The sequence below is a fragment of the Drosophila eugracilis genome, unplaced genomic scaffold (genome assembly GCF_018153835.1).
Source record: "Drosophila eugracilis isolate 14026-0451.02 unplaced genomic scaffold, ASM1815383v1 contig_124, whole genome shotgun sequence".
Classification (NCBI taxonomy): domain Eukaryota; kingdom Metazoa; phylum Arthropoda; class Insecta; order Diptera; family Drosophilidae; genus Drosophila; species Drosophila eugracilis.
In genome coordinates, this window is record NW_024572029.1 from 1 (window position 1) to 15,601 (window position 15,601).

The 15,601-nt window shown below is 40.7% G+C and overlaps 2 protein-coding genes across 3 annotated transcripts; both read left to right on the forward strand.

Moving 5' to 3' along the window:
- Positions 1-1,429: 1,429 nt before the first annotated feature.
- Positions 1,430-11,075, forward strand: LOC108118376 (inositol-trisphosphate 3-kinase A-like). Its single transcript, XM_017231049.2, has 6 exons — positions 1,430-2,864; positions 7,781-8,817; positions 9,347-9,596; positions 9,655-9,923; positions 9,991-10,101; positions 10,173-11,075. The coding sequence occupies exons 2-6, from the start codon at positions 7,864-7,866 to the stop codon at positions 10,530-10,532; spliced, it is 1,944 nt and encodes a 647-aa protein (XP_017086538.1). The 5' UTR covers positions 1,430-2,864; positions 7,781-7,863; the 3' UTR covers positions 10,533-11,075.
- Positions 11,076-11,710: 635 nt separating this feature from the next.
- Positions 11,711-13,674, forward strand: LOC108118391 (peroxiredoxin 1). Of its 2 annotated transcripts, none has more exons than XM_017231067.2 (2): positions 11,711-11,843; positions 12,820-13,674. In XM_017231067.2, exon 2 carries the CDS (start codon positions 12,820-12,822, stop codon positions 13,402-13,404), a length of 585 nt encoding a protein of 194 aa, XP_017086556.1. In that variant the 5' UTR covers positions 11,711-11,843; the 3' UTR covers positions 13,405-13,674. The 2 variants fall into 2 exon arrangements, with proteins under 2 accessions (XP_017086556.1, XP_017086557.1); XM_017231068.2 differs by having other exon boundaries at positions 11,732-11,748.
- Positions 13,675-15,601: the final 1,927 nt, after the last annotated feature.

The window sequence follows — 15,601 nt, forward strand, 5'->3', positions numbered from 1 at the left end:
AGCTATAGCACAGCCAAAAATGGCCGAAATGAGGAATGTAATACCTCGTTGAGCTTGTTTTCTTATTCTTATCAAAACTTCTTATACAGCTAGCAATTAAATCTATCGACTTCTATAACTTTCCTGCCTATTTTGATACCTATTTTTGTATACCATAAACATATAATAACCGTTTTTCCTTTTTGATTCCAGGTATGTGTCAACTCTCGCTTAGCTAGAAAAGATTGCCGAAATCTCGATCGGAATAATAAATAACGTGACGCGAAAAGGCAAACAAAAGACTTAGGCAAAGAACTCGTTGCCAGCGGAGGTGGACGAAGGAGGACCAGGAGGGGCGGCAGCGGGAGCGGGAGGAGGAGCGGAAGCAGGTACAGGAGCAGGATCATCAGCAGCCGGAGTGGTCGGCAATCGCCTGGTGGACATGGCCCTGTTCCCCTCCTCTTCGCGTCCGCGGACGCTCATGGAGCAGCTGCTGGCTCGCAAAATTGAGGCGGCAGCCGCTGCTGGGGCAGCTCCCTCCACTGCATCCGCATCTCCTTCCGCTTCTGGCTCGGCCACGCCTTCGCCCACATCACCCAATCCGCCTACGGCTAGTGGTATTCCTTTGCCCCTGTCCTTGGGCTTGGGTTTGGGTCTGGGCATTGGCGTGGTCAGCCGCCTGCGACGCACCGACTCCTTGGACTCCACTAGTAGCCTGGGCTCGTTGGCCTTTGGCGAGGATGTTTGCCGCTGTGACGATTGCCTCCTGGGCATCGTCGATCTATACGTGATCAGTGCCGCCGAGGCGGCCAAGAAGAAGGTAAGCGTCTAGCTATGAAAGGCTTGAAATAGGGATGTAAGAGTAAAATGTTATTAATTATAGGTCAATTAGTGGTAAGTATCTACGAACTTAATCAGTCATTAATTAAGTATTTATTAGAATAGAAAACTTGTTTAAAAATCAAAACTTAGTGATCCCCACGATCGTTACAAAGCTTTTATATTTATCTTTATTAAAAAGCTTCGCCTGGGGAGGTTGTCTTTGCTATAAAGAAGCTCTTTTCCGTGTCGATCAGAGGTGCCACAAGTCAATGGACGAGAAACTAAAAGCTTAAAATGTTTAAATGAATTCGCTAGCCATGAATAAATATATTACAAATTGTAATTAGATTTCTAGGCAAGTATCAAACCCAATCATCAAAAACTTGAAAATAAGCCAAACTGCTATGTTGGCTATTAATAAGCTTAAGCCACAGCGCTAGCTTGGACTGTTGGACCGGTCCAGCCGGCAAGCTCTGCTCCAAGCCCATTGACGTCACTAGCATCTGAGATAGCAGTCGCGAGAGCAAGCGGGACAGAAAGAAGCCGCTCATGCGTAAAGCGTGGATCGTGTGAAAATGAGATCGTTCAACTGATAAGCGAAATTGATGAGGGGGAGGAGAAGAACGAAGGCGCAGGCGGAGGAGTGGGCGGAGGCCTTGAAAAGATTTCAGAAGCATCGGAAGAGAAGAGCGAGAGAGGAAGTTTATCATCAAAAATAAGAAGATCCATCCAAAACGAAGATAATAGGGATCTGATGTAATTTATAAATTATTTTCGAGATTTTTGGACCTTAACTTTCTCCAGGAGAAAGTGATTTGTGACTCATATTTAATAAGGATCTTGCTGGCGATCTTAAGAAAGTGCTTTTTTTTCGTATCTTCCGTTTTGTTTTTTAAGTATCTTTCGCTCTTAGCAACTTTATTTATTTACATTGAAGCTCATGCTCGCTGATTTACAAAACCAAACTTCCCATGTTCCCACAAATAAACAATGATGGGCAATTATTCCACTGACAATGGCCAGACATTATAGGGTAACATGCTTTGTTTATACGTTTTCGTAGAAAAGAAATACACACATTGTAGAGAATGTGAAAATTTCATAGAAATTTTAGATTAATTAGTAAGCTGTCGATGGGAACTTTGATATTTTTTTGTCTTATTATTAAGAACTTTGATCTCTAATTGATGATCCTTATCAAGTTTGTTGTTGCGGAAAATATTAAGGAACTCTTATCATATCGTAACGGCATTTTCCGCTGTTATAGGATCTTATTATCATTGACGTCACGGCCTGGTGGCCTTGATCACACTTAACTACGTCATCGCGGGTGAGTCTGGGCCAACTAATGAGCTTTGTTCCCCGGGTTGGGACCCCTCTCTCATCCAGGTGATAATTCTGTGCCTCACTGCACTGCGAATAACATTTTCAATTAGTTAACTCTTCAATTTGTTAGAAACATCTGATAGAAATATGAAATGTGCATATTATTTTTTAAGATTTTGCATCAAATTTTAGAAAACTTAAAGGCTGTTATGGTCCCTATTTTCCTTTAAATTGGAATAAATTAATATATGAAATGGACACACACCTCTGTATTTCTTTCAGTGTGTGTTATTTGAGATTATATTTATGCATATACCACCCCCAAAAACCTGCCTGTTATCAGTCTAAGCTCTCAGATTTCGGTTTCAAATCCGATTGGATTTCGATTTGATTTTTTGGTAGGACTCCCAAAACAGAAAGCTGATGTTGCTGTTGCTGCTGCCGTGTTGCTGTTGCTGCTGCTGTTGCTGTTGCTGCTGCTGTTGCTGCTGCTGCTGCTGCTGCTACTGCTGCTACTCATCGCCGGCGGAGCTCTCAGCGAGTTCGGTTCGGTTTGGCTCGTTTGGGTTCCGTTTTTTAGAGCAGAGTCGACCAGTTGAGCTTTTGCTGCGATCGCGTGCGGCTGGCTCGGGGTCTCGTCTCTGGGTTTTTGTCATTGTTATTGATATTGGTAGTGCTATTGCCCGTATCGCCGACTTTCCGCGTGTGTTTCCACATATCTCTCGCCGCGTCTATATGTACATATTCCAATATACAAATATATATATCTGTTTTCACCGCGTCTCTGAGCGCCCCTCTCTCTCTCTCACTGTCTCTTGCTGTGTGTGTCAAGCCAATGCCAGAGACCGCGTCAAACGGCCCACCAAAAAACGAAAAAAAATATTAATAATAAACAGCAACACAGCCCAGCAGCAATATTATTAACCAGAGCCGTATTCCGAAAATATTATAATTTTTTGTTGTATTTTACCAGTTTTTTTTTTTTCGAAATAAAAATTTATTTTGATTGGCTGGTTGTGCGTGTGGTTTTCGCATTTTGTATTTTGTATTTTCATTTTGAATTCCAACAGAAAGTCACAGGAAGAAAGCTGGAAAAATTCCACTAAAATGTATAATTGTTCTTAATTAACAGTTAATTGTTGGAGAGTGTGTGTGTTTATGGGTGTTTTTTATTGCATAAAAGGCTAAAGAAAGAAGACTTTTAAAATTTCATTTAAGTCTAATTTTGTTTTTGAACTCTGGATGTCCTTAGCTGAAAGTTTATAAATCTTCTTTATTGTATAAAGGAAAATGTTATAGAAAATAGATTTATAATCATTCTTAATTGAATTTTAACTGCTGAATGGCGTGTTAATTTTAATTTTGAATATGTACAATCTTTGGATCAAAAGAGCTTTTCAACAGGCTAACTTCCTTTAACAGAGAAAAATCAAACTAAAATGAATCAAAAACTAAAATCAATCTAAAATCTAAACAATTTTTCACAAAGGCCTGAAGACTTTTTAAAACCAAGAAACCTTAAAAACGCAACTGCCACTTAAATATATAAAATATGTTAATAAATGATTAATTAAAAACTTAAAAAAAAAGAAAATTTCTTAAAATAAAACACTAAAATAATCAAAGAAAATATTTTTGATATTTAAAATCTTCTAAAAAAAGAAAATATTTTAATCAACATAACTTCCTGGTGATCAGTGATCTTTTTTTACTGTGTTCTTTTGACAAGTTCATAAAATATTTGAAAAGTTTCAAAAATCAAGTGGCAAGTTTGGGGAATCTGCAATGTGTCGCTGCTGGCGCTGTTGATGTTGCTGCTGCTGTTTAGTGTTGCTGTTTCGTGTTGCTGTTGCTGTTGCTGTTTCGTGTTGCCGCTGTCATTGTAAAGTGTGTTAATTGAAGCACGCGCCAAAGCCACCCAGAGGGAAAGAAAGAGAGAGTGCTAGGGCAAAACAGAGACAGGAGACGGTGATGGATCGCCAGAGAGGAGGGTTTGAGAGTGCGAAAGGGAGACAGACAAGACAGAACTCTTATACTAGATGACTGAAATAGCGAACTGACTTTTGCACCGAAAATCCGAGTATTCAGGTTTATGTAAACATTTACACACTATATAAACGACGACGTCAATGAGAACGCCATTCCCCCAACAGACACCCCACCCAAATAAGCCCCCAAGCCCCAAGCCCCAAGCCCCGTCAAATAAAAATACTTAGTGCTACGCAATTTGGAAGCAGCAACAACCAAAAACCAACCCACCCAACGCAATGCTAACCGCCACCCACCCAAAAGTGTATTATATAATTGAAGAGCAGCAAGCAGCAGGCAGCAGGCAGCACCTTCAGAAATCGTGTTCATTTGCGTACGAACAGTGAATTCGGCAATTGAAGCTCATTAAGTAGCCGAAAATGGAACTAAATCACCTACAGCACCACCTCAGCACCCACCTCCCCCCTTCCCCCCCACAGCCTTAATTGGTGCTTGATCGTTTCAATAACATCCGCCCAACCACCCACATTCACAGCCCCACCACTCACATCTCGGGGCCCAAAACCGTATCCGAATCCAAAACTGAATCCCCAAAGCCAAAACCAAAATCCATTCTGTGCGTCAATGGTGCACTGTTAGAAAATGGGTGTAACTTTTTCGGCTTGCCATTAGGCTGAGCCATTGAGATAATATCTGCATACCAAATTATATATTAAATTTGAATTGGTGTTATAATTACTTTGTAGATTTTTATAGGATCAGTTATACCTTTTTTCTTAGATTAAAAACTTCTATTGAGGTATTTCTGATATTTTCGTAATTTGTGGAAAGCCTAATAAACATTTTCTTATACTTTCCAATATCAGCTAAAATAAAAAGACTTTTAGTAACAAAAACAAAAAGAAATCAAAACATATTCCAGTGTCCAAATCGAAGAAGAGGGTAACAAAGACTCACACTTAGAGAAATGTAAAGAGCAAGGAGCTGAATAGGTAGCGGCGGGGGGAGGTTGACAACAAATTGTTTACTTTATTAATTTTGAGCTTTTTGGTAGTTAAAAAGAAAAAAGTAAAAAAAGTAAAAAAAAAGAAGAAAAAATACTGAGAGAAATTGCTGGGCGAATGTGAATGGCGGGGCATTAAGCGCGTAGTGTCCATTTTTGAGAGTGGGTGGTGGCTGTTAATTTACGAGGGGGGGTTGGTTACCAAGTGGGGGGTGGTGAGTGCCGGCATTACGTACCCTCAACTCTATATACAAACATATATCCAAATACACGATCTAATGTATCTATATGCATAGTACATAGCGCCATATATCGAGTCGTTATCGTCGACGTCGGCTTTCTGTATGGTTTTATATTGTTTTTGTTGCTGGTGTTGACGGCATCGAAGATTGTACAATTGTTTTTATTAGATAACAAGCAAATTTGTATTTAAGGACGGATCGCAATCCAAGACCAAGCCCATCTAGATGGGAATAATATAAAAAGATATGGCAAAGAATGCAATCTTAAAGATAGATTGTACGGTGATGCAAGGGCAAAGCTCTTAGATTTCTATATATATTTCTGATTTCTTAAGTTTTTTCTTTAGTAACTATATTTATATATACAATCAGCAAGTAGCATTCAGTAAAGAAATATCACACATACGTCATTTGAGGCTGAGCTATTAATAAAAAGTGAATCCAAGTAAGGGAAAACATGGATAGCATAAACTTGGAACTAAATAAAACTTAACTTATCAGTTTAATTTTATATATATTTTTCTATAATAAAAACTAAGCTCGACATACAATGTCTAGCCCTTGCTCAACTTTAGTTGGACTTGTAACTTCGCAAGTATTTAGTTAAACATCACTAAGTAGAGCTCCTAACTGGAAGATCTAAGTACTCAAGCACTGCGAGCCAGACAAACGTTTACTTAACTAAGATCTTTAAATAGTCTTGAAGAATTATAGCACTTCAAGTACATGCACTTAGCAATTAGCACAATTGCTATTTAAAGCTCAACTTAAATATTTACTTTATTGAAGATACAAAGAAGAGGTACTAAAATAGTTCAAGAAAGCTATTAGAGATTGATTAGTAGAGTTTGTCTAACTTTAAGATTATTTTACCAAAGAGATCTTTAAAGATTTCTTATAAAAAGATCTTTGAAAAGGTTTTAAAAATGAAGTTTCTTAAAAAAAAACATTTGAAAATAATAAAATTTCCTTTTAAATCTTATATAGTATAGTGAATATTCTGGAAAAACTGGCATAGTCACAGCCCTTGTCCTACTTACATGTACTTAGTATTCAAGCCCTTGCAAAGCCAACCCTTGACTTGAATCGGAATTAGATAAGCCAAATATATAGTAGGCGATCGCTAAGTAGTACGTTAAGCGCGAAGATCTATTGTTGATATGGTATAGTACCAAAGTTCTCCAGACTATATAGAGACAAGGTTGTTGCTGTTTTCTTGTTCTTTTTGTTGTTGTTGTTATTGTTGTTGTTACTGTTGTTGTTGCTGATGTTACTGTTGCTTTTGTTGCTTCGTTATCGCCTCGCGGCGACGGCGTCAACATTTGCAAATGACGTCAAATGTTATAAAGAAATTTCAGTTCGTATACATACATATATGTATATATATAGTCGTAGATATACATATACAGAATACATATATACAACACACTTGTGTATAGTATATATGTATATATAGTCAGTGTTGTTGCTGTTGTGCACTGGCGTAACTGGATAGCCGCGTCGCTGGCATTTCCATTATTATCATAATGTGCTATTCGATTTGGGTTTCGGATTGGATTGGATTGCCTTGCCCGACTCTGGGCGGTTTCGCTTGCGGTTGGTTTTGCCTGCCGGTTGGTGGTTACTAGTTAGTTGGTTGGTGTTACTAGTTAATAGTTGGCTGGATGTTGTTGATGTTGCCGTTTGCCGTTTGCCGGTAGGCCTTTTTGGTTGCCGCAGATGGTGCTGCCAAGATGCCAACACGCTCCGACAATGCCTACTTAGTTTCGTCTGTCTTGTGTTACATGGCACATACATATGTATGTATTAAATTTAATCAATTTTGATTGATGTGTGCGCATTACAGCAGCAGCAGCAGCCACACATCTATAGACCCAAAAGCAGTCAAAAGCCAAAGAACCAGCTGCAACGAAATTATAATACCCTGAGCCCCCCAAAAGGCATTTCCCATTTGCTGCGGTTAACAGGGATTTCCCTTTTGCGAACTCTGTTAATAAACATGAGCATTAATTAGCTTCCTTTGCTGAAGGTTTACTAATGGGGAAGTTTGGTTTATCGAGAAATAGGATTTCGTGTAGAGTTAAAAGTTCCCAAAATTCTAACGATCCCCTCTTAAGAACTTTCAAGACCCAAGACCCTATAGCTCTAGAGGGTATTTGACTTTCAAGGAAACCCACCTGCTTTGCTCAATCGCTCGTTATGATCGTTTGGACTGTCAGTTGAAAAGGGAGGGGAATGACCAGAGTGGGAGAGACGACAGGTAGCGGGAATGATGCCGTTTTTAGGCGCAAACGAACGGGTTAGCAAATGCGCAGAAATCAAAATGCAGCGACAGCTCTCCAACTCTCTCTCTCTCGCTCTCTCTCTTATTTGCTCTATCTGTATCTGAAACTCCGAAATTTTCCTTTGATACCAGCAGAAGTACATTCAGTTTAAGATCCACATTGATATCGCCACCACGGATGCACTTAATCGAGTGCCGTGGGCCAGATTCCATGTAAGATGTCCGTGTGCGCCCTTACCCAGAATCCACCGCCGAATCAAAATCCCAAGCAAAAGCAAAACGGAACTGGCCCGAGATTACCGGCCTTGACAACGCTTAACGGCAAGGCCAAGGGCTCGGTAACGCCACCCACTCCTCCACCATCTCCGCAGGTGAGGATATACGAGGACTTCGACAGGATGAGTGCCAAGGAGGTGTACTACAATGAGGCGGGAAAGAAAGTCACCGTGAAACTTTTACATTTTCCGGATGTTCCACCCGAGGAGATAGCCAAATTGAAGTTCGAAGATGATGACAATGATGATGATGATGAGGATGGTGATCCGGAAGATAAAGGTGATGAGGCCGATGAGGATAGCGATACTGGCAGGAGACCCACATCGGCGGACAGCGAAGATGCTGGCAGTGAAACGGAGACCCAAAAGGGTCAAAAGATAGAGGCCAGTGGTGTTGGTGGCATCAGCAACGCCCCAGTGCCAAGTTCGTCCAAGAAGATATTCCGCCGTAAGCTATCCGGCAATAATATGCAGCCAAGGAAATGTAGTTTAGCCTTCGCCCAGGCCCATGGAATTCGCCAGCGTGCGGAAAAGAAGCTATCGATGCCCACCATTAGCATTACGGCCAATTCGGGTGATCATGTGGCCCATAATTGTGGTCTTCGTTTGGGTTTGGGCAGGAAGCTATCGCAACAGAACTCCCTGCCTTTGGGCTCACCCACTTCACCGACGCCTACGAATCTGGGACCCCGACGATCCCATTCCCCCTTGGGCCAAAGTCTCTGCCCCGGCTATATCCAGTACTCCAAGTCACTACTAGAGGTGCCCATGCCCAGGGATTATGGGTATGCCAGCAGTGATGATCTCAGCTCCGAGTGGGACTCGGATGTGTCTACCTCGGCAGCCGGTTCGGCAACGGGTTCGGGTTCCTCATCTCAGGCCACTACTGGCAAGAAGGTAGGATGGTTCTTTTTGGCAACTTTTTGATCCTGTCGAAAAATGTTTTTAGTTTTAAGTTTTTAGAATGGTTTGTATAAACAATATTAAGACTTTTTTTTACTTACAATTTATTTAAATTAAATTAAATTATATTATTTAAATTACCACAATCGAATTTGTAGAGCCAGTAACCATAAAATTCCACGTGATCTTTTTTTGCTGATCAACTTAAACGCTAAACTTAAATCAGGCCGTAAAAATGGGTCATTATTCACCTGTCAGCTGTCCCATGTAATTTGTTTCTCAAAAAAGAAAACTAATAAGTTTATAAATATTGTTAACAAAAACAAAAACAAATCTTTAGAATGTCTGACCCATTTTATAACTTTAACAGAAGTTACTTAAGTTTTGATTTCCGTTTAAATCTGTTAATCTGTTTATATAGTTTAAGCTTATGAAATGTAAATCTAAAGTTACATATTATTTAAAACTAAACTAATCTTAATAGAAACCCCTCATTAACAGACTTACCCCCTAATCTTTTCAGAGTTCCGGTTGGCGGAAGATACGCAACATCGTTCAGTGGACGCCCTTCTTTCAGACGTACAAGAAGCAGCGCTATCCATGGGTCCAGCTGGCCGGACATCAGGGCAACTTCAAGGCTGGTCCCGAACCGGGCACCGTGCTCAAGAAGTTGTGCCCCAAAGAGGAGGAGTGCTTCCAGATCCTGATGCAGGATCTGCTAAGGCCCTATGTGCCCGTTTACAAGGGTCAGGTGACCAGCGAGGATGGTGAACGTGAGTCTTTAGTTTTTAGAAAGAATCTTACCTATCTTTAATCCCGGGGCATCTGTAGTCTACCTGCAGCTCCAGGACCTGCTCAGTGACTATGTGCAGCCGTGTGTTATGGACTGCAAGGTAGGCGTTCGCACCTACTTGGAGGAGGAGCTGTCCAAGGCCAAGGAGAAGCCCAAGTTGCGCAAGGACATGTACGACAAGATGATCCAGATCGACAGCAATGCCCCCACCGCCGAGGAGCATGCGGCCAAGGCGGTGACCAAGCCCCGCTATATGGTCTGGCGGGAGACCATCTCCAGCACGGCCACGTTGGGATTCCGCATCGAGGTGGTTTTTTTTAAAAGCTGATATAGTTAGATATACATATACTATAATGTATACTCACCATTTACAGGGTATCAAGAAGAGCGATGGCACCAGTTCCAAAGATTTCAAAACGACGAAGTCACGCGAACAAATCAAGTTGGCCTTCGTCGAGTTCCTCAGCGGTCATCCCCATATTTTGGTATGTATAAGAATGAAGTTCAGATCTGGCATTATCTTTATATAATTATAATAATATAATATATCTTACAGCCCCGCTATATCCAGCGTTTGCGTGCAATACGGGCCACTCTGTCGGTGTCGGAATTCTTTCAGACCCACGAGGTCATCGGCAGCTCCCTGCTCTTTGTCCACGATCAGACCCACGCCAGTATCTGGCTCATTGACTTTGCCAAGACGGTGGAGTTGCCACCGCAGCTGCGTATCGATCATTACTCCGCCTGGAAGGTTGGCAATCATGAGGATGGCTATCTAATTGGTATCAACAATCTCATCGATATATTTGTGGAGCTGCAGGCGACCATGGAAGCGGAGGCATCTATCCCATCAACAGTTTCTGGCGGGGATCATCATGATCATGAAAAAGAGGAGCCGGCAGAAAATAAACCTTAATGGGTGTTTTCTTTTTTTTATGTTATGAAGGATTTTGGGGCTGGGCCCCAAGGCAAAGACATTTTCACATCCCGAATCGATTAATCCCCAAATTCCTAGGCTAAGTTAACTATTTTTTTTTTGTTTTTTTTTATATCTACAACAGTTTGCGTACATTTTAATCCCTTAAGTTTAAAATCAAAGACTGAAACCACCATATGCATACAAAAATACATACACATACTTTAACTATATGATATACAAGTACGTATATAGGAAATATATAGCCTAGCCTATATCTGCTGCTGCTGTAGTGTAATTTATTTATCCAAAAAAAAAAAAAAACAGAATCACTTTTGGCGAATCCTCCCGAGAGACCCGAATAGCTGGAGAACCCTTCCGCAGGCAGTCAAAACTGTCGATCGTCACGATACGAAAAGCAACTAAGAACACCCAACACGCAACAAGAGCTTAGATTAAGTTTTTAATATAATGGTTACGCGACTACCTACTAAATACTACTAATTGTGCACTATTAAATACAGTTAAGCCAGAAAACCAGAAGTAATTTGTTTCATTTCCCCCACAGTGAGAGAATTTTTCTCACAACCTTATCAAAAATGCGAAATTTAGTTTCTCCTTGCCCCAAGGTTAGGTTAGGTTTTGCTCATAACTTGGCCAATAATGGTCCAAATATGGAATGTAATACCTCGAAGAGCGTGTTTTCTTATGCTTATAAAAACTGCATTCACAGTTTGAAATGCCAAATTTAAGCCATTTTTCGAAAATTTTGATGATGGTACCCCTTATCAAAAATGCGAATTTTGGCTTCCCCAAACCCTACAGAGTTTTGCTCATAACTTGGCCAATAATGGCCCAAATAAGGAATGTAATACCTCGTAGAGCGTGTTTTCTCATGCTTATCAAAACTGCATTCACAGTTTTTAATGCCAAATTTGGACCATTTTTCGCAGATTTTGTAGATTGTTGTAGGATGGCTACTTACTTAATAAAAATGAAACCTCGCTAAATAACTGCGCCAAATTTCAAACTCAGGCATTTTAAAAAGCTGGCAGCATATCGATAGACATATAGGCAATAGCTTAAAAATATACCAGACGACTGTCGATAGTGGCGGCTTCTTTCGATAGTACTATCGATGGCCTGATAGCTTTAGATTACAAGCTACTATATCATTCGATCCAAACCATTCGCGATTTCGAACTCGTGCCGAAAGGTTTGTGAAAAAACTGCAGACAAATACGAATCCGAGAACCCACGCGGAAGTCGAGCAATTACCCGAGTTTAATAAGAAAAATAAAAGCTATTGAAGTGAGTGATGAACAGGTCGCTAATTCTGGGCAAAGTCAGGGAGAAATTGCGGGAGAGCGTAAGATTAGAATTTAGCATCGCTGTTCTGTGTGCCGCTGTTGTTGTTGCTATGCTGTTGTTGGATGTGAAAAAGATAATGATGTTCGGTCGGCAGATTTGAGATTATTTCACAAGTTTTTTTTCTTTTTTGCACTGAGAGCATATAGTTTCCTCTTCTTTTTGTTGTTGTTGTACATTTTATTGGCACGTCCGTTGCTCACATACACGCGCGCACGCACACAAGCTTAGCCGGCAAAAAAAAGGGCAAAGAAATAAAATCAAAATGAGATGAAAATATTTGCCAATTCAGAAATATTTGTGATTTGCTATTAATTCGCAAAGAAATCGCATCCATTACAATGTCGAAATGTAAAATGCGAACGTGCCAAAAGTTCAATAAATTCAATCGGTTAAATGGGAACATTCCGAAAAATTTGGCTAATTTATTATTCCGGGTTTCTTCCATTTCATTTTTTTCTTTCATTTCCCGTCAGCCATTTTGTAGAGTTTTAGCTTCTACTTTCTTTTCGTCTCTTTGATCTCCCTAGTTTTCTGCGAAACATCTCGAAGGGCAATTACACTTTAACTTCAGTAATTGCCACATTCCAACTCGACCTTATAGAGACTTTCGGTCAGGTTGCTGTTGCGAAATAAATAATGTACTTAATGTTGTGTAAATTTAATTTGATAGAAAATTAAAACAATTTATTAACTTTTAAAATAAGATAAAAGCTAGAAAAAATGCAAACAATTATTTAACAGGAAACCGCTTTTAAAACCAAATACGTAGTAAAAGTTATTGAGATAGGGAAACTTTAATTTATAGACTACTAATAAATCCCCAGAGCACTTCACTTTTTTACAACTATTTTATTCCAAGTTCATTTTACGCCTGTTTAGAGAGCAGCTTTTAAAATTTCTTACCTCTATTTCACAGATGCCCCAGCTACAGAAGCCCGCTCCCGAATTCTCCGGCACCGCCGTCGTCAACGGTGTGTTCAAGGACATCAAGCTTAGCGACTACAAGGGCAAGTACTTGGTGCTGTTCTTCTACCCACTGGACTTCACCTTTGTGTGCCCCACCGAGATCATTGCCTTCTCTGAGAGCGCCGCCGAGTTCCGTAAGATCAATTGCGAGGTGATCGGTTGCTCCACCGACAGCCAGTTCACCCATTTGGCCTGGATCAACACACCCAGGAAGCAGGGCGGTTTGGGCAGCATGGACATTCCCCTGCTGGCCGACAAGTCGATGAAGGTTGCCCGCGATTATGGTGTGCTCGATGAGGAGACTGGCATCCCATTCCGTGGCCTGTTCATCATCGATGACAAACAGAATTTGCGCCAGATCACCATCAATGATCTGCCAGTGGGCCGCAGTGTGGAGGAGACCATTCGTCTTGTCCAGGCCTTCCAGTACACCGACAAATACGGCGAGGTCTGCCCTGCCAACTGGAAGCCCGGTAAGAAGACCATGGTGGCTGATCCCACCAAGTCCAAGGAGTACTTCGAGACCACCTCTTAAAGAAGCTATCTAATAACGGTGGACGGAGGGGGCTGCTCCTGGCGAGTGGGAGCGGATTCGAATCGTAAACCCCTACCGTCTAAGCCGTATATATATATATATTATATATCCTACATATTAACCCTAGAGCGTAGTGAGAAGAAACTGTGAGCCATCTTTCCATGCAACAAACCACATGAAACCACACCTGCAGATGCTAAGCGGAAAGTGATTTATTTTGTGTACTTTTTTTTTGTAATTCACCACAATAAACGAATGTACGGAAGAAAAGTCGGCACACGTGGTTCTTTATCAGGGGGTGGCGGGCGGACTTTCGCCCCAAACCTATGGCGCTTATCATCCCGGGGAAACATTTTCACAACAAAATATGAAATAAAAATCGAAGTGCCCGACGTGCGGAGTTATCACCGTCTGCGGCTGGCAGTTGCGAAATGGGAAATAAACTGATTCAGAAGGCCAAGAATGTCCCGCTGAGACGTTAACGTCATGCTGCGGTGCACAGGAAGAAAATATGTATGGCGTTCTATTATTACTTGTGCAAATAATCAATTAATAGTTAGAATTTGCATTTGATATTGATCCGAACTAATCTATTTCAGTGATAAATATATTCTTAAAATGGCTTTTTATAACTATGCACATATTAATAGCATTTTCTCCGAGTGGAGAAACAGCTGTTGGTGACACAGTAACCGAGTGCACAATTCCCGTTTTGCCACACCGCATCACATCCATATTTTCAATGTTAAGTGCAAGCGAGAGTTGTCTAGTCGACGTGGATGTCTTGCATATTAAGCGGGTTTTTACTCTGTAGATATATAGAGCCTCCCGGTTTTGAACCCACCTCTCTCACCTTGGGTTCAACTATTACGTGTAGTTCGCGTCGCATCACACGACGTGTCTTCGGCGGTTAGGATCTCCATCTCTTCCACCAAAACTAGTTTCTCCAAGTCACACACTTGGGTCTATATCTATGTATATATATATATACTATTATAGACATAGACATATGTATGGCCGACCAGCTGCGAAAAAAAAGCTTTGGAACCTACTGGAAACAGAAACAGAACCCTTTCGCCAAGCCAAGTGGTGCGATCTGATCGCTGCGCACGTTACGTCGTTAGTTTTTGCCATTTTTTTTATTATTATTTTTTTTTTTGTTGGATCGTCGGGGTATAGCCGACTTGATGGCTCATTCCGGCAACACAGTGCGTCGACCATTATCATTATCAGTCTGCTAATTGCGCTTGTTGCCCACGGACAGTCAAGTTCACTTCAAACACAATGGAGGCTAAGATAATAGCCTCAACAGTGGACTTCCCCGTTTAGAACTTTTTAGTTTCTTTCAGTTTGATGTGATATATCTCTATAGGTAGGTTTGATAGGTTTATATCTCTATAGGTAGGATAACTGATCGTACAGGTTACGAATATTAGGCGTAGTAGTATATAGAATCTAAAGGTATAAGTTTAAGTTCTAAAGTTAAGTTTCTCAAGGGTTTTGAAATATATAATATCTCGGGGAGGAAAGATAACACTTACTTAAATCTCAATCTCAAGTTAGAGAAACCCATCTTCGTGATGCCCAAGCTTGATGATTCCCAATCGTTTTTACCTGAGCTTGTTTGCCAAGTTGTTGTACAGAAAAACGCTCTATTCATATTCATCAGCCGCACGACAGCTGCAAAAAGAGATTGCTATTGCTGAATCATTGCAGCCAAAGCGGTACAAAAAGCTAACAGAAACGTACAATAATCTCGGTCTGAGCCCGATTTCTATGCCAACGGGCCTACATTGAGGGCGTTGCAAATGTCATTGTCGGTGACTTTCAATGGATGTTTAGTGATTCCACCGATTTCAAATCAATAATTATTGGGTGGCAAAAATGGGGGAAAAAACGCATTTGCTCTAATGAAATTCCGCCCGTATGCTGCAGCAATCGGGAAAATGGGTGGGAAAATTACTCGGATATACCCAATATGCCAATCACCAGAAGTCAGTACCCGGAAAACAAGTACAAACATACACAGTTGAGGGGGAAATAATAGTGGTAGATGTTAGGAAAATGTAATTAAGAAATAATTGTAAGTAACAATTGTACACCTGTTGAGTTTCACTAAACAGAGGTTATAATTTACCATTAAACCATTCAATAATTATTTCTAATTTAAAAAGCTTTACATATAAGACCCTGCATA